Source organism: Aulostomus chinensis, chromosome 11 (assembly GCF_037954235.1).
Source record: "Aulostomus chinensis isolate RoL2024-O1b breed Wild chromosome 11, RoL_Achi_v1.0, whole genome shotgun sequence".
Classification (NCBI taxonomy): Eukaryota; Metazoa; Chordata; class Actinopteri; order Syngnathiformes; family Aulostomidae; genus Aulostomus; species Aulostomus chinensis.
This window is the reverse complement of record NC_141330.1, coordinates 16,048,906-16,068,877: the sequence shown is the minus strand read 5'-3', so window position 1 is coordinate 16,068,877 and position 19,972 is coordinate 16,048,906. Positions and strand designations below refer to the sequence as shown.

General features: G+C 43.4%; 1 protein-coding gene across 2 annotated transcripts in view; it reads right to left on the bottom strand.

The window, feature by feature from the left end:
- Nucleotides 1-82: 82 nt before the first annotated feature.
- The window catches only part of LOC147253632 (transmembrane protein 65-like), a 38,620-nt gene continuing 18,730 nt past the window's right edge, over nt 83-19,972 (bottom strand). The window contains exons 4-8 of one of the 2 annotated variants that reach the window (XM_086218900.1): nt 18,187-18,254; nt 17,122-17,176; nt 10,820-10,862; nt 3,678-3,783; nt 83-3,157 (exon numbers count right to left, since the gene is read on the bottom strand). In XM_086218900.1, the coding sequence (XP_086075026.1) occupies nt 3,014-3,157; nt 3,678-3,783; nt 10,820-10,862; nt 17,122-17,176; nt 18,187-18,254 (416 nt within the window). In that variant the 3' untranslated portion in view covers nt 83-3,013. The remainder of the gene's footprint in view (nt 3,158-3,677; nt 3,784-10,819; nt 10,863-17,121; nt 17,177-18,186; nt 18,255-19,972) is intronic. The other variant, XM_086218899.1, reaches the window with a different exon arrangement.

Sequence of the window (19,972 nt, the reverse complement as noted above, 5' to 3'; positions counted from 1 at the left end):
TGCGATCAACATGCCTCAGAACTGCTCTGTATGCCAAAGTCACTATTAATCTTAGTGAAAGAACCCAGACGAGGGGTGGTGGGGTTCATGGGGGTTAATTATAGGACTAGTTATGCAATATAGGTAGAACTACTCGTGTAGTTCAGTGCATAAAAAGCAGCACCACCAGATGCTCTCATGAACTACGGTATAAAACCACGACAAAAACCCTCCAAAGATCCATGGATGCAATTTAAAACGACTAAAATGATGAACGAGAGGAGCGCAAGATCCACCTGACAGAGCCATAAACACAGAGGAGCTTTGAGACTGAACAATGTGAGCTGGTGCATCAGAGACACACTCACATCTCGCCTCTATTACGTCTAATATTTCCTGAAGTTCTTTCACCTGGAATCAAAAGTGGGTGTAATTCAGTAATCAGATTAACAATAAATAGTAGTAGGAAATTTAAAAAAAAAACCCGACCTTATATGTCAAAGTTTCTCAGGCGATCGTTTCATCACATAAAAAAAAAATCACAAAAACATTTTGCTCTGCAGTTTTCCTCACTTGTTAATTTATTCACTTAGTAAATCATTTAAACGTCTCCCTTCTTTTTAAACAAATTAAGAGCTCATGCTTGAATAGATATTTTAGAAAGGATGCTTAAAAAAAGAGAAAAGGGAAAGAAAAAAAAAAGCACAGGCACAAAGCGATAATAACCAATAACACAGAGCCACTGTCAGATACAGGACAACAAAAATCCAAACCAAACTGTTGAATCAGATGTGTTCACCTGCCTCAGTCACGCCGGAGGAAAACCTCCCGTCACCAGAGCAAGCGAACACATGACCACATAAAGAAAGGTAGAACTACTACGCACTGAATATTGATGACAAAAAAACCCTGACACTCCACTTGTTTTTTTAAAAACAGCCACACAGCGTTAAAGTGTTGCAGTGCAAAGTTCCGCGAGCAGCGCGTGAAGCCGTGAGTTTAACACTGAGACGAGATGTTCTTGAACGGCTGAGAAGCTTTAGTGATGCAACGCGAGGAGACGACGATTCTCATCAAGCTGTCAGCTTTAATATCGCTCAGCTCGAGGCAGACCGCCACGCCCCACTGGAGAACCCCGTTGGCGTCTCATTAGTCTGTGGGGGGAGACTTATTTGTGACATATTTTCTTTTAATCATCAGATTATCATCAGAATCTTTCATCATCTTTCATCAGAATCATCAGAACTCTCGCAGGTGGACGAGTCCCTCATAGTTTCCATTTTCTGACGTCTGGTGACAAAGTCAACATGTACAATGGTGTGTCTTTTATTAGTAGTGCATGCAAAGTGGAGATCAAGCAATCATTCAAAAGTCAAACTACATAAATATGATAAATTTTTTGTACATTTTCTTCATTTTTATCACCTTTTATAGAACCTACAGAATAAATTACTAGAACAGTCTTATACAAGATCAGTCTTCTTTGCGTGACGCACAACTTAACAAATATGCTCTATTCTTTCAGTTTTTCCTGTGAGATAAGAGGAGATTACGTGGATGGATACAAGTCTGAAGTATTATTATAATAAAAATAAATACATTTTCTAAATCTCTTCAGTGACAACAGACACACTCAACTGAGAACATCAGTGACAGAACGGTGGTGTGTTCCTCCTGTCCCACAGCTGGAAGACACTGGAAGAAGGAAGATAATCCTAGAAGGAGGAAATCAGAGCTAGAGAGGTTCAGCTGCTTGATAATCTTGGGCTTTAAAGACTAGAAAAGAAAAGACAAACGTGGAATGAATCTGTAGACACTGACAAGCCTTCCGACCGTCAACCAGCGGAGGGCAGTACAGACAGAGCAGACAGGGACCACGTACTCTTGTGTCCCGGAGTTCAGTTCCTCTAAGGAACATCGACCTGCTCGGTCCAACCTGCGGTTCATGTGTTCCGAGTGTTACTGATGCGGATGAACGTCACACAGCAGTGTAGCACCTAACAACCGAGGGTCAAACATTGCCATGACGGTGGCCTTCCAGGAACCATCTCACAAACATACAACGTGAACAAAAACACCAACATTAACCATGAGATATTTCTGCTGATCCTCATGAACTCAAACACAGTGTCCTCTCATATTCAGGCGTTTGTCAGGCGCGTTTCCAACATCTTCTGGACTCTTCGTTTCCAGACATTTTGTAGTAGTTTTCTAAATCCTTTCCCAGGTTTCCTTGAACATATGAAGGCTTGAGCACCTCCTCCTGATAGAACAACAGTCGCCTTGTGTCTCCGACTTCACTTTGATTGTTATAACACTCTTTCTTCCCTACGTCCCACTCCACCCCCTCTTTCAGGCACCCTTGCATGAGCGACGCCCACTTTCAAACCTGGCATTCATTTGGATCTCAACACACACACACACACACACGCACACAATACAAGCAGCTTGTAAAATTGCAAAGAAGCATCTAGCAGGTGTCGGGTATCTAGCCGCCTGTATTCTCAATTATAATAGCTGACTGGTTGTCATGGAGATTGGTTACAGTAGGATGATTTAAGACTCTGACAAAAATCAAAGCAGCACATGCTTGTTAAACCAAAAATATCATGTGGCATCTCGGAATGCAAATGTGGTCTCCTTCTAGTCTCGCTCCTGCCAGCTGAGAGCAGCCGGTTTTCACACTACAACATGTCTGATGTCATCGTTCAAGCTTCCTGGTGAAGACTCAGGCACCTTCAAGGTCTCAGTACCAGGATGTGTGTTACTCCAACCCTCGCTCACCCCACTGGCTGAAATACTGGAGTGTTTAGAAGAATGAGTGTCGCTCAGTCAAACAAAGGTGATGTTATGGTGCATCAGTTGAAGTAGCGGAAGGCCGATGACTCAGCAGCCTCTTCAGCAGACGACCGCTTTCCTGTGCTTCAGTTCATAATCTAGCAATATCTAAAATCCTCCCCACAGTTGTAAGATTAAGGTTCATCAAAGTTTCAGCCAGAACCAGGCCGGTCAGTTCATAAGTCTCCGGCCGGCTTCAGTTTTTGCTGCTCTCTGCTGTAGCGGTCGGCTGTTTGTTCTCCTTCACCTCCGTCTGCCCGTCTTTCTTCTCCTCGTCCTTGAAGAAGAGGAGAGGAAACATGCCGAGGATGCAGCCGATCCCCACGCCGATAGCTTTACCCTGCAACCGCAGAAGAAATAGTCCACACACAAACACCTTCTTACAAGTTTACATTTGACATGAAGTGACATTTGAGTCTGATGAGGCACTTTGTTATTCTGAAGCACTTCAACCTGTTTGATCAAAAGAAACCAATAAAGATTTATCAGCACTTTACTGTCCATCATCCTTTCATGGTCAGCTTGCCATGAATCTGTGGAATCAAAATTTCTAAGTCGCCTGAGTATTTGAAATGCCTAAAATCATTGACTTCCCATCACAAGTGTCTTCCTAAGGAAAGGCAGCAGGAATTCCCCAACACCGGACGTGTCATCGGCTCGCAGCCTTTCAGCGCCTGACAAACCTAACAACAGCTAATTACATTTCACCCTCCACAAGATGGGACAAATCATTCAGCTCGATGGTCTGGACTGAGTCAAGTAAAGGGCACATGGGCACATGCGTTTATGTCGCACTGATCTGTGTGGCTGTTTAGGGCCAACCGTCATAGAACCCCCCCTCATGGTGTGATGGTACGAACCGTGTGAGAGCTGACTCTGGTCTGCCACATGTCGGCCTGTTTTGGACTCAGGTCAGGAATCTGCATCCCCAGCCGAGACGCCAATGCCTCCACGTAACCTGCAAGCCTGCAAACACACACACACACACACACACACACACACACACACACACACACACACACACACACACACACACACCAAAATCAGACAAACAGAAAGTGCTCAAATAACATGTAGCTCAGTGAGGACAAGCTTCTGGCCCCCGGTCCTTCCATGCATGGCTCCTTAATAGAGCTGTACCCCCCCCCCCCCCCACCATGACTGAGCTTACTTGTGCATTGTGGAGCAAATATCACACACTGCCTCCACTAGATGGTGCTAGAGAACAAACACTTCTCCACTCTGGCTTGCCCTGCATCACCTGACAGCAGCACAGTGTAATTCTGATAGTCGTGAAATCAGGCTTGCAGATATGTTCAGGCTGGGACTTGCAATCCTGTGAAATTTAGGAAGGATCTGATCCTGTGGAGTCCAGGTACACAGCTTTCATGTTCTGTATCGAAATCTGCCACCTCACCATGGTGACACAGCTGAACAAAAGCATCGCAGTTGTCACAGTAACTCATCGCCAAGTTCTGAGGGGTTTCTGATCAAATTTGAGATGGATCTGGTCGACCCACTAGGAGGAGAGCATCAAAGTGTAAAACTAATGCCTGACTAATCTGCCCCACATTTGACATTCCTGGTCTGTTGAACATTTCTCCACCAAGGTTGGTGAAAATCTGCCTCACAGTTGTTGGGTCCTGCTGCTGACAGACAAACAGACAGCACCTGTGTGGTGGAGCAGGTAACAAGAATGAAGAATTCCCTCCGGGGTGAAGCGGCTGCAGCAGCAGACACTTGATGAAGCATCCATTCATTTTATCAAGCGAACCAATATATCCTGTTTGACATTTCCTGTTCCAGCGGAGCAGAGACTGAAAGACAAAGGTCTGAAATAGATGGGCCAGGCGGGTATAGGCAGTAAAGGCTGGAGTGTGTACACCCGGCCTGCTCTCTCACAGACTCCAGATATGATGATAAAACAACAAACTGTCCATAGCACACAATGTGCTGTACGCATATTTAACTAGTGCTTCTCAGGGCTCTGTCGTCTGATATTTGTTGACGTTTGTCTACATCACATATGGGGGCTCATTAAACATCACACAGGAGGACATCTTGCTGAACAGCGGGACAAAATAAACAACCAAAGTAATCAATGATAACAATGTACATCAGCAGAGCAACGGTACAGTCTGCTTCCTGCTGCTGCTGGCACTGATAGAAACCAGCAGGATGTCACACATTAAGAGAGAGAGAGAGAGAGAGAGAGAGAGCATACATTCAGTGACTCATTCCCATTACTGTTTACACGGATGACAGAAAAAAGATGGATTGAGGCAAGCAGTCAATAACAGAGCTGTAACATTAGTAACGCGTGTCGTTGCTCACTTCAGCTGTGCAGTGAAGGTTTCATCTGATGTGGAGCACCGAAGGACACTGATGACTGAAAACAATGAGGTTTCCCTCACAGATGGAAATATTCAAGGTGTGAAGTGCAGTTAAGAGGCTGGTTAGTGATGCAGCTTTGCTAATAGTCTCATTGATATAATAGCAATTACAAACGCGCTGCTGGAGTGATAACGATGCTGGAGCGGTATTTCGGTGAGGTGGGTCTCATCAAAGCTACTGAAGTGCAGGAGTGTGTGTGTGTCAATCAAGTGCAGCAGCTCTGACCCAGACACTAATGGATCCTCACTTGACTGCACACACAAATAAGCTGCAGAAGGACCTGCTGATTCAGGGAGGGCTGATAAGACCCAAATAGCACCTCTGGTGAGAGTTTTGTGTGTGTGTGTGTGTGTGTGTGTGTGTGTGTGTGTGTGTGTGTGTGTGTGTGTGTGTGTGTGTGTGTGTGTGTGTGTGTGTGCATCCCTTCAACACTGTGGAGCCGGAGAGCAAACTTTTCTCCCTATTTGTATTATTACAGAATGGAATGTTTGCATTAAATAACTGCATATTTCACTAATAGCTCTCCTGAACTACTCTGAGGCTGTCTGGTGTTGTAGAGGAATTCAGAGCAGGTTTTCTATGTTATTCTGATACAATGAGCATCAACTTAATGTCTATAGTGCATAGACAGAGATGGTTGGAGCACAATTCGACACAGGAAACCCTTTGTCCCAGCTGTGGGATTCTCCTGGCCTGGTGTCAGGGACTCTGAGCAGGTCATGCAGCCAAGAAGAGGCTTGTTCACTAATCTCACACCTGTTGCAAAGTGACAGTCACTCACTTGAATAGTTTTAGACTACAGAGAGATGAAACCAGAACCTGAAGCTGAACAGAAGCCAAACAGACAGCTGAAGCCAGTCAGAGGAAGCCACCAACAGCTCCTTCATCATAGTGACGTTTGCTGATTACGCTGGGATGGCTGAGACTTTGTCCAATCTCCTCACAAGGAACTTCTTCACAATTACTGCCAGGTTGCATCACAGCCTGGGGTGGTAGCAGCCCTTCCCAGGACAAGACAGAGTTCCTCAGGATGATGAGGTGTGACAAGGTGTGCAGAGTGCAACCCTGGAACTACTCTGTCCTCTCTGGACCAAGTCTGTACCAGGTGCTGGAGCTCCAGATCATCAAGGACTGTTAACATCCTGACCTCGGTCCGCTCCCTCAAAGCCTCTAGGACTGAGAGGCTGGAGAGGTTTCTACCACCGAGCTATCCAGTTATTAACTCTGACCTCAACAGGGCCGTGGACGATTGTTGAAACACTCCGGCATTGAACCAAGGAACCAAAACAAACAACAACTAAATATTTTACCAATTGTAGTCATTCTGTTCAGGTACTACAGTTCATTTTAGTGCTCATCCCTACAAACAGACTCTTCATATACATGCAAATGCTATACAGACTGTAATAAATAAATGGCGGATGGAAGAAGGAAGTCTTAGAGCTGATGTCAGCTGGCTACAAAGGACCCCTGAAATACAGGCCCTTTTCTGAGAGGCTAAGAAATGCGACTCAGGCGCTGGGTTCAGAGGATATGTTGATACTGTTACCACGTAGCTCTCAGGATCCAGCTCACTGATGTGAGGCCCTCGTCTTAATTTTCTGATTTTTTTCCCCCATTCTGTTAAAACCTTTCATTTTGCCAACCGACAGCCATCGAAGATGAGGGAGGAAGGCCTCCTGTAAATCCCATTAATTTATTTGCTCTGACGACTTTTAAATGTGAACATTTATGTTCTGTATAATTCCATATACTACGTGTTTAAATATTCAATATTTATATATCATTATATTGAGGACTTGTAATAGAGTTCATAGCAAGAAAAAAATAAATTGTGGTCCAAGCATGAATAAATGAATAGATAGAGGCGGAGCTCTTTTTCATCCGCTTCCGTCACTGCTCTGAGTGCATGGGGTCCTCTTTTTGATGCTGGCGGTCTCACGCAGCCAAGGCGTATTACTGCCCTCCGCTGGTTATATTCAGCTCTCCACATACAAGCTGCATCCACACGTGGAGTCACAGAAACAAGGGCATGATGACTTGTGTTAATTTCGAGTGCATTATTGTTCCTATACAATTAACAGTTACTAAATTGGTTACTAAATTACTTAATTTCTTATTTTTGGGGGTAAAAATGCTAATTTACGATGTAAGAGCTATGATGATGTTTTTCATAAATTGATGAGGTAGCAGAGTAACACGTGCAGGACATCAGTCTGACTGCTGTTCCTGTGCTGGATGGTTGATGCTAAACACTGTCTTGTGCTGGGGTGAATTTGTGTTTGTCTGGTTCTGATTGAAATGTAAGGGAAGGACCTTATAGAAATATCTTTCATTGTCGTTAAAACAACATCATTGAAAGGGCCAAAACTGACCAACCAAAACTCTATGGCGTCATGTGGTTGAGGATGGCGTTTTCAGCCTCACGTTGGTATTAAGTGGGCGTGTAATTAGAGCGCAAACCACGGCACACAGTACAAAGACGCAGTCATCAGACACCTAACTATTCCTAGGTATTTCAGGTGTGACATCAATCGAACCAGTCAGAGCCACCTGTCATTCTCTTTAAAGCCCATGTTGCAACAGGACTTGGCGTGTTGCTATTTCAGTGGTGCACACGTCTACTCAGGAGACGTGAGCACTTCTCATCCAGAGAAACAGACCTCCTCATGCGCCAGGTGAAGGTGGGTGAACAGAAGGAATCCATCAATGCCATTAGAGGTGAGGCAGGCCTGAGAGGAGGTGGCGGCCAATGTTTCCAATTTGTTGACCAAAGAGCAGCCTCTTCTTGGTCTGTGGCATGAACGTGTTTGAGTTGTCCAAAATAGCGATGCACGGTGGTTTGACCGGACCACATCCCATTACATGCTTAAGCACCTGCTGGTGCAGACGCAGCACGAGTTCATTCACTAGTTAAAGGGCTAAGCTGCTTGGTGTGAAGACATCATTTGCAGCAGCTTGAAACAAATAATGATGCCTGCACTTGGCTGGGCACCAGCTTGTGTGGTGCTTATAATGGGGCCCATGGAGTGTTTTCCTCTTGGACCCAGCTCACAATTATAGTTTGGTTTTGGCCCACCAAGAGTAAAAGTTTTGGTTCCCCGCAGTCTGGTGTAGTGCAAACAGCAGCAGGATTACCAACAGCTTGCTGAACGAACAGCAACGAGGACTCACAAGTTTAATTATAGAGTCAGCTGGTTTCCTATATATGTCAAAACACACACACACACACACACACACACACACTTGCCCAGCATTTCTGTGTGACAGCAGCAGAGCTCAGCGGCAGTGTCTCGGTTCAGGAGAGCAGGCGTGTGAGAGTTTACTAACACTCATGACCATATTGATCACAGACTCTCGGGAGGAACACGCTCAGACGGCAGTTCCATCCATTTGTACGATTCGATTATGTGACTGAGAGAATTAGACCTTCAGGGTGAGGAGAGGATCTTTGATGTTCAGTGCCCGAGCCCAGCCGACATCTTTGACTTGTCGTTATTCACGAGTGTTTTTTAGAGAAATTCAAACTGAATCAAGGACACATTCAAAACTGCTACATGAACAGCACATTAATCAACATGAATATGAACAAATACAAGTGCAGCCTCAATATTTAGGTGATCGCTGCTAGTGAGGCAAGATAATAAATCCTACAGGCACAAGACCTGTGACGCAGCTGACTTGTAATTCAGCTCTTTGGACTCGAGCAAACCAAGACACAAAGTAGCAACAAGTCTGCGGTGAAGAGCCATCTGGGGTCTCTTCATTTGTCAGCTACTGAGCCACAAATTACCCACAACCTCAGCGACAAGTCCACTGAGCCTCCTCAGCTGTTGAATCACACAAGACAGAGGCGAGACAACGTTATCTAATACGAATTTATATAGTATCTGAGCGCTTTCCTCTTAACTGAACAAACACCACTGTAGGACATTAGTAGCAGCATCCCTGATAACCAACAGCCTTTATACTCGCCTCTATCTATCCATCAGATGTCTGCCCTAATCTAGTCTCACCTTGACAAACTGGCAACAAGGGCTCTTGTTTCAAACTATGATGAAGGAACAAACACAGACGCACAGGGAGATGCAAAACACTGCACCGCGAGTGTTCAGAGAACGACTCGACTAATCCATCACACCTAGAAGGCACGGAGGCAACAGCATCGTTCAGCTCTCTCAGTGTGTCTCTGCACGTCTGTGTGATCCCAGCTGGCGATGGCTCAGTCAGTCTTTTTATTATCTAGTTGTCTGTGTCAATAAAGGAGAAACAATAATGACCTGTATGACAAATGATCGCTCTGATGAAACGTAACAGTCTGCAGGACTCTCCTAGGAAGCAGCTGATTGGGTTTAAGTGATTCTGTGACCACCGGGATGCTCTGAAGTTGAAACCAGTCTAGCTTAGAGGCCATTAATCCTGCAGGACATGTCGTACGTAGTCTTTAGCGCCTCAGAAAAGGCTCAGCATCAAGTTCTCCTGCCTCATTATTCACAACCTTACCAGGCATCTGGGTCAGTTCATTTATGCTGCCTTATTTTAGAGAAACGAGTCTCTAGACGCTTGTTTTGCTTTGTTTCACTCGGTGGAAACAAAGCAAAAACGAAGGACTGCTGAAGGAGACAAACCAAGATCAAAACAACCCACTTATAAATAATTAAAACAGGAATTTTCCTGAGGTTGGATTCTTTGTACATATATGCAGCATATCTTTAGAGTTCCTGTTCCAGTGAAGTCTGCAGTCCTTTACAAACACAATCACACTGCAGACAACTGCTCACAGTTCTCAATCCATTCTGTTGCGTCACCTCTCTACAGACTAAAGGCAACAAGAACCACAAAACAAAATCAAATCCAAACTTTAGGACTGTCCTGATTCTTCTTTCTATTGTTTTATGACAGTCCTCTTCTCCTCTAGGACGGCGCCCCCTGGTGGCTGGATTTAATGTTCTCATTAGCCTCATGTGGTAAATTTCCACTGGGTTCAATGAGAAAATGACATTTAAATATTCCCGTAATGAGACACTGTAGGAGTGAAGGAACTTTACTGTAGTTCTTACAGTAAACAGCCCCGTTTGTTTGGTGTGTCTGGAAATGGTAAGGATTTTATTTCTAGGAACCTGGTTTTGAGGAACCTTCTTAGCTCCAACCCAAAAGTAGGTACATTCAGGAACTACGTGATATTTTCTTGGAGACATTTTGGGAGATATTTTGATATTTTTACAAAAAAACAAACTTAAGACTCACACTTTTTTTCTAATTTGTAGATTAATTATATTTCTTTTGTTTATTCATGCACTAAATATATATTTTGAGCCTGTCTCACTCCAATTTTAAAATATGTTTCTGGGTTTTTTTTGTGTGTAAAGCATTTTTGTGATGCTTTGTATTTGCACAAAAAAAATGACAAAAAATGGTCGGAATGATTGAGTGACTGAAGTGTTGATTGACTAGTGAGAGAGAGAGAGAGAGAGAGAGAGAGAGGGAACGCCTACTAGTTTGACAATAACAAAAGCAGTGCATAGCCAGTGTGTGTGTGTGTGTGTGTGTGTGTGTGTGTGTGTGTGTGTGTGCGTGTGCGCTCAATGTGTTGAAGTGAGATTCTTACCCCAGTCCTGCCAGATCAGAGACCAAGTTGCCGAGAGCAGCAGCTGAGAAAGAAACAGACCTGATTAAAATATGAGTTTCAAAAACTGAAATTATTGATGAGGAAAGCAAAGTAGCAGGAAACACAGCTTGTGTGTCTTATCGTACACAAAAATATGGCTTCTGTCTCTAGGATTTACCAGCAGAGTGTGTTGAGAGGGATAATAACAGTACCATCCATGGATGACACAGGGGGGCTCTGCTCATGACTCTGTGGTTTGTCAGATATACCTGCTGATGGAAATGCTGCACCGACCCGACCCGAGCCGAAGTGAGCCAGTGGAAACGCGCCCTTAGTAACTAATAGGATACACTCACAATTTCACTTAATGGACAATTTGGTGTGAGAAGCCATGAGCAGAACAAGTACAATCTATAAATACTGTACTACTTCATATTCTGTTATGACTTTTAAACAGCAATAGCTCATTAGTTTGGTTAAATTTTTCGGACAGAATATTCTAGGTGCAATGTTGAAGGAAATGATGGACAGCCTCAGAGCACTCGGGGCTCATTAAGGCGGCCGACGCTCAGCCGAAGCCCACTTCACTACTGAATTAATCCCCTCCGAGCAGCTCTTCTAAAAGGGTCTAAGGAGGCGAGACATGCTGAGCTGACTAATGAATTCTGGCCGGGCAGCAGACCCCAGTCCTTCTGTCTCTCTGGACATTTCCTGCTCCTTGTCACTAGGTGGAGCAGTGCAAGAGGGAGGGACATGGGGCACAGGGTGGTGCTGGGAGCTTCAACTCAGTTGACCTGCCCTCACATTTGTCTGCACAGAGGGATTCAGATAAGACTTGAAAGAGTCACAGTCGAGGTAGTGGGTGTTGAGATCTAGGAAACGCTTGTTAAGAGGGCATCTCTCAGCTGGTCTGATCCAGACTCCACTGAAGAGAAACTCGGCAGCATAGTAAGACCACAGCTTTACAAGTATTTGGCTCCATCAGGGATGCTGGCTCTCCGAGGAGCTCCAGTTTTACTAGTTGAGAATGAAAGAAGAACAACAAACTGTCCATTTATCTGTTTTCCATACCACTTATCGATTAAGGGTTGTGTGTGTGTGTGGGGGGGCTGGATTCTATCCCAGCTGACATTGGGCCAGAGGCGGGTTTCACCCTGGGGTTCAGTGTCTTGCTCAAGGATACTTGGACGTGGTCTCCAGGGGAAGTGATGATGGAACCAGCAACCCTGTGGTTGCTAGACGGCCACTCTACCTCTGAGCCATGCCACCCCAAACAACAAACTGTTAAAGACCCAAATCCATTTTCCATTAGAATAGCATCCAATTCTAACAGTCACTGATCCATCAATAAACAACAATCTCTTCTGGCTGTCACACACACACCGTAACACTGAACTACATTTTCTGTGTAGTTTATCTACATTACTGTATTTAGCGAGAGAAGCCAGAGTCCCCTCTCTGTCAGGAATCCTCCCACAAAATTGAAAATGGCTGAAAAATGTAAAAACACAACTTAAAACCTGAAGCACAAATGCACAAGACAATCACGAAAGCTGGAATTTTTTTTTAAAAGGGTAACTTTTTTTAGAGGTGAGCATTTTAATATCGGAAAGGTTTGCATTATACTAAGTATAAAAAAGGGCATCATTTAAATAAGATTAGCAAAGCAAGGCTAAGTAAGGTAGAAAAAAACGCAGTTGTGCTGAATGAAAATGTGGAGGTTAGGAATGGGCGACATGGATAAAGTTAAATATCACAGTATTTTAGACCAAGCACCTCAATATCAGACATGCACCTTGTCCTACGATCGAAGACAAGGACCAAAATAAGGAAAGGATATTTTGACAAATTCAACTCAAGAGATGTAAAAGAGCTAAATGACCTCTAAAAATTAAAACTGCTACGAGGAGAGGGAGACAGGGCGTCGTTTGGGGCCTAATACATATCAACATGTCACAGGCTGAGGGACAATGAGGTTTACAGCAATCACTGTACTCTTTTATCTACTTATGTAAAGAAGAGCCATTTCCCTGGGCTTGTAAACGTAATTTTATTAGGAAGGCTGGAAACTGTGGGACTGATGGGAAGTGGTTAGAGATATTTTCAGTGGAAGTTATCAGGGTAGGAGTTTCAAAGATAGGTTAAATTAGTTTCCAAATGTAACGAACATCAAAGAGATTAAAGAATGTACCTATGGTAGGTTTAGAAGTTGACCTCAGAACACAAACATTCAGTCACAGCTCTGAAGACCTGAACTTGCAACAACCCTGTATTTGTGAATAAATAAAAAGGAATGATGATCCATCCATCCATCCATCCATGCATCTTCTTCCACTTATCCCGTTAAGGGTCACGGGGGGCTGGAGCCTATCCCAGCAGCCTTTGGGCGAGAGACTGTAGGTATGACTCACAGTCACACCTACGGTCAATTTAGAGTATCAATCAGCCTCGTCCCCTCTTGATGTCTTTGGACTGTGGGAGGAAGCTGGAGAACCAGAGAGAACCCACACAGGAACAGGGAGAACATGGAGACTCCACACAGAAAGATCCTGTGCTGGAGCCGGAACTTGAACCCGGAACTTCTTGCTGTTAGCTTAGGCTAATATTAGCTTGGTAGGAGCTGCTCTTACCATTGAAAAGCATGAAAACTCACCCACCATTTCTCATTAAAGAATCAGTGTTGACTGCGTTCACCCTGAAAATTTGACGCTTAGACTTGTTCGTCCCTCTGCTCTTAACTTTTTAGCTGCCTTCAAAATGTATCCAGAACCTGTGCCACTCTCCACTTTTACATCCACTTCCTGCCGTGAGACAGGTGACGTGAGGCGGTGCACCACACTTCAGAGTACGATTAATGATAAAATTACATGTATAGTGCATTTTGCTTTGAAGCTGGTATAGGTGCAGCTTATCTATTTGACAGTTTAACTAAAACGATGGATTTAGAAAGAATATACTGGAAACTTACTAAGTAAACACAGCACTTGCGGAATATCTCATTTACTGTGTTTTGACACATTTGCCACATTTTTGCATGTGGAAATACTGCAGTGTGTTGAATAATATTCACTGCATGCTCTATTTACTTTGGTAGCACAGAGGGTATTTATCAGTAACTTGAAAACAACACACATGAATTGACAAACTCTCTTTCAGCAGTCAGTCTGTGGGGACAAACTGAGGTTGGACCCAAACTTGTCTGTCAATGGAAGAAGAGGCTGCATCTATTATTAATGTACTTGGTAGTGATCATATCAGAATGAAAGTGGAGAAAATCAAATCAGTCTTTAAGCTCTGCAGTATTTTCCTGCAGGGCTCCCGTACGGAGCAGGAATGGCCACCAGCAACACCAGGGGGCACGACGAGGAGGAGCTCAGCCTCCTTGGAGATGAGGAGATGGAGATTTTCCTTTGGGACCTGTAGAGCCAGGACCATGCAGGTTGGACAAGACTACCTTTAAACACATGATGTTTATACATGTGATTAATAAGGGCTATTCAAATGTTTGGAGTTGTTGGGAGATGGTAGTTTTGTGTTGTCCAATGTGTCCCTGGTGAAGAGGACATTTCAAAAATGAATAAGCCTCCAGACTTCCATATTTAAATGAATCCAGCTCTCCCAGGTGTGCCGTTCCTGCCACAGGTGGCAGCTGGGACCCCAGAGGGCAGAGCAGCAACAGGCCGTCCCACATAAACTAATCCAGTAAGTCCCCATAAGGTCTATTTTGTAGCTTCTTGGGGGCTTTTAATCAGCTATTTTCTCCGTTTATATGTGGTAGTCCTTATGGAAGTTCTAGAAGTTCTACATTTCTGGAGCAAAAGAGGTGGATCTCCAGGAAGCCTTTGACACAGTTTTTCCTCTTTTGAAGTGTGTCAGGACTGCAGGGCCCAAAATACAAAAAGAAGGAAGAGGACTCAGATTTGCACCAAGTTCAAAAACCACTAAGCACACCTGCAAATGGCACTGCGGGGAATGATTCTGGCCCTTCCACTTCCGGCTTGTGCCAACAAAATAATTCAATTAATGCATAACACACTCTGTCTCTCTCTCTCTCTGTCTCTCTCTCTGTCTCTCTCTCTCTCTCTATATTTTTAATTAATTAATTTATTTTTTGTTCTGCTATGTCCTGCTAGCATCAGCTCCAATTATGAGCTGGGTAAATGAGTCTCACCCTCTCCTTCTGTGTAGTCCCTCAGAACCTCATTTCCAACCCCAGCACTGCTCACCCAAACTGCCTTTAGTGGGGTCCTTCCTACCACCCAGTGTACCAGAACCCAGCAACACTGGCAGATGGACCTGAAGTACAAGGCCATGTGTGATACCAAGGAGTAACCCCTGAAAGTAACAACAGGAACAACTAGGTAAGCCTCCCTCCCTCCCTCCCTGCCTGCCTCCACAGGTTACTGGAGCCTGTCACATCAACAACCAGCAATACTGGGAGCCAGCAGTCACACATCCACAACAGCCACTGTACTAGTAATCATAAGATATGAGATGCAGGGGCGGCGACCTCTGATGGAGCAGGCAGGTTTGAGAGTTATTCACCTCAGTTATAATTCTGAATCCTATTTGGAGTTTTCCACATCATTACCTTTGTTTTAATTATGTAATTAGGCCGACTCAGCCAGCGCAGCCTCCATCTCCAACCAGACACTTCTGCCCCCGAAAATGTGTGATTGATGGACTTGATCGTAGTACAAAACCTGGGTTCGATGACTGCAGAGACCTGCATGTCAGCAGTGCAGCAGGACTGAGGAGGAGTACATCTGAGGAGTCCCAGCGGTGGAAGCTTGAGATCGAGGAAAGAACAGAAGCTCTTTGTGCTTTTAGTGTAACAGAGGCTCAACTCACTTATTTAAGAGGGATTTCTGCAGATGAGGCTCACTGTAAGACCTAGATTGGACAACCCCACCACTTGGAGATAACAGACTCCGCGTGTCAAACCTTCAGAGGCTTGTCTGAACAAGACTGAAATATCTACTGCGTCTGTGAGGTTACAGCTCAATAACCCTCTCGTCCCCCTGATCCCAATCAGCTCCACATGAATATGTATAAAGGCCAATTTATCTTATTTGAATGCGTGATTTACTTTGATCAAATGAAAAGCATGTTTTACATAAGTACCTCAATGCCTCTGTTCCACTTCATTCATCCCTCCATCCTTTCTACTCTCATCTCCCCTGAGGTGCAATAAAAAGGTTGAGTCTCAAAACAACGTCCATTTGACTCCTCAAATCCATTTGAACAGCTCAGCTGAATGTGTCGGTTTAAAGACTGTTAAACAAACTTGCTCCAGTTAAGACCAACCAAGCAGAACGAGAAAGACCTGCAGACTTCTGTAGTTGGGAATTCCGGCTGTCCAAAAACCTGACATCTTTCTTTTTTTTTTCTTTTGATCTTTTACACACCACAAAATGTCAGAGCAGAAGAGAATAAGTGATGTGCTTAGGACAGCAAAGTGAAGAGAGTCAGCTTGCAATACATTGAGATTCTGCTAAAATTGAAGAGGTCATCAGCTGAGCATAGCCCATCTCCTATATCGACTGACTGTAATGTCTGTATTTCCCCTGTGGTGCGTGAAATGTCTATATTCTATTATACATTAATGTCTCTATCAAGCTCACAAAACAAGTAATAACATTAAAATGCAAATGTGCCGCTTTAAGGGAAATGGATGTTTCGACATCCTTTTCATCTGTTGGTATTTTATCAGTGAAAACACACACTCTGTCTCTACTTTTCCTTCTGTTCATTTGATATTCTTGGTTAGCGTCACAGCACTGAGTTGATCCTTACAACTTTGTTACATAATATTATTTTGTGGAAAAGGAAATGGGATTTTCTTTTTAAATGAAAAGGAAGCCCACTGTGATTCAGTCTACATGTGTGTGTGTGTGTGTGTGTGTGTGTGTGTGTGTGTGTGTGTGTGTGTGTGTTAGTGCGCCAGTGACTTGCAGACTGGGCCAGCATTATGTATTTCTGCATTCAATTATTTTGTTAGAGCTGTTTCCAATGCCTGGAACTAAATGAATTATTGAGTTTGTCAGGGCACACATTGTGTGTAAATATGTACAACATACATTTTTAAATACTTAGCAAAATCAAGACAATATTTCAAAAATGATAAGTGACTTACTTGTGCAAATTCAGATTGTGGTTATTGATGGTTTCCTGACTATAAATTACAATGAGGGATGTGTAGAGAGATATTTTGGAGAGCTTTTATGCATATTTAACTTGCTGATTTTTACTTGAAATATACATTTTTCTGGAACATACTGAAAATCATGTGATTCTCTTACCAGCCATTGTTGAAATGCCAAGTATCACTCCGATGGACAACTCAATCTGCGTTCCCTGGAGAGTAACAAAGACTCGGGTCAGAACCTAGATCATCTGATATAAATCAGGAGTATTTTTATTCAGACAAATGACAATGTGTACGAGTATAATAAATGAGCTGTTCTACAACCACGTATTTAGTGCTTTGTCTTCTTTCTCGAGTATACATGAGACAGAGACGGCAGTGACGCTAAACTTACCATCTTTACTCTCCTCCGAATAGAAAAGATTTTAACATCAAACAGCTAACATGGAAGTGTAGCCTACAGACAGAGACAATTCAATCTTTCCGTTTATAGTCTCCTGCCTTAAGTGCAGACCTCGTTTCCAAACCGAAGTGGAAAGCAGTCCGAGATATTCAGCCGTTGTTTAATCTCTCACTGTCTGGACTGAAACTGTTGAGAAATCTGATTCACTGGAGCTTGGAATTAATTTTGACAATATGACTGAAGAGCATCCTTTCGCAAACTTGAACATATACAGTTTAAATATTTTTTTAATATTCTTACATTTCTCTTTCAGTAAGAGCTATGCAGTGCGATTCTTTTGAATTGTTGTAGCATTAATCTAGATTCCCAACCTTCCTATAAAGACCCCAAAGGAATTCATCATCGCATTATTAGATCAAATAACCCGCAGCACAAGGAAGCTTTGATTGCTACTGAAAAACAATATTACTCCTGCTCTCTCTCAGCAGCCTCATTTTGTTACCTGGTTGTAGACGTCATTATTGATGATGTGACGGGATTTCATTGAACGGCCTATTATGGTCTGATGTAGAATGATACAAGACGAGGAGAAACGGGGACGAGAGACACGTTGCAGCAGAATGACTTAGAGGAAACCACACTATAGAGAGAGACCAAATCCATTTTCTCATTCACTGACTTTTATATTAATCATCCTTCAAAATACCGAACGCATACAATGCACAAGATCTACTTAATATATAGTGGAAATCAATCTTCAGCCTTTGCCTTCATCTGTGTCTGCAGGGCATCACGCTTCACGGATCGGACACTTACAGCAACAATCATGATACAGTTGTCCAGGAATCCAAATCCAACAAAAGGGAGTGCGTTGTGCAGTAGAACTGAAAAACAGGACACAGGACACTGAACGGTGACAGATTGTGTACAGTTTTCCATATTGGCAGTTTGACACAAGTTAGACTTGCAGAGCAGAAGTGTAACAGAAGGAGAACAAGCAGCAGGTCTGTGCTGAGAGTGAGGGAATGTGGTGATGAGGCTGTGGGAGAAGAAAAACAACATTTATACATGATGAACCTGATAATACAAGAAACTAGAAAGCACTCAAGAGAGCACAGTGTTGTTCCCATCCAGTGAGGACAACACATGACACTGTCATGTAAATCAAATGACTTCCGTAAAAATCTGACAATATGGAGTTCAGCTACATTCTTATCCTGTTCTATGGTGGAATACAATATTTGGTCAGTTACCGTGGCAACCTAATTTAATGAAAACATATAGTCTTCACAGGAACACATCATCAAGTTCTTAAGGTGTTGACCAAATATAAGGTGGGTCTGGTCGACCCAATAGGAGGAGAACATCCCAGTGGAAAAGATGAAGACCGTTTCTCTATGCAACCAGGGGGCACTATGACTAATCTGGCCCAAAATGTAATGTTTTCCTCTTTGGCCCCATTCTGCATCCCTTCAATAAGTTTGGTGAAGTTCCAAGTTTTTGAACAATCCTGCGGACAGACAAACGCCACTGAGAACCAGACCTCCTTGGCGAAGATAACATTATTAGCCAGGCAGGTTTTGTAGATTCTCATTTCATCCATGCCTCTATCTCCCTCCCTCCCTCCCTCTCTCTCTGTCTTCCTCTCTCACAGCCACAGCTTCCCCCCTCCTTCACCTCCACATCCTTTTAAGAAAAGAAACCTTTAGTTTAACATGCTCAAATGTTATTGGGCCGACTTCTCTTCTCTCAGTGGAACTGCTTGCTGCAGGCTGCAGCCTGCAGACAGAGGAGCCACAGCCAGAATTTTCTCTACTGGCTTTCTACACTAGGTTCAGATAACACAGCTGATTAGGAATCAATAAAGCCTCTGACTCTCTCGCAGTTAGAGGGATGAACAATGGGGCTGGTGGCTTTGGAACCACTAAATCACGGTGAACCAAACACAGCAGCAGAGTTAGAACATGATGAACATAAATATAGCTTTTATTCAAGATGTATTTCCCTGCAAACTGCTTCTTGGTCTCCTCTGGACCCGACAGTCTCGGCTGCATTCAACTGCTTGTAATAGTAATGTCTCACTGTTTTAAACAAAAATGCCGTGGGTCAAAAGTAGAAGTTTATCATGACAGTTTCAAAAGCTCTCAGAGGATGCTTCTGCTGTGTGAGCGGGCCAATTTTAATTAAAAAATTTCAAACATATCCAATTGATTTGTATTTTCTATGAAAGAGTTCAAGCATTAATTTTCCTTTTTTACCAGAGGAACTTTCCCGTCGTGCCACCTTAGGGTCCAACATCTCTCTCTTTCTGTCTTTAACCACATGATAGTTGAGTAGAAGCAGCTAACATCTATACACTTTCTTGTTAATTTTGCAGCCACGCATCTCTTATTTCTAATGCCATGGCAAAGACACATTCATAGAACTACAGATGACAACTATATATACAGTATACAGTACATTGATGAACTGCCATTTAGAAGCATTGGTATGTAAATTTGTAATATTCAGTCAGCAAAATGGATATCTCAATGATTTGGGTCACAGGATTATGAGTAAAAAGCTACATTTGAACAGTGCATGACTTTTTTCCCCCATTGCA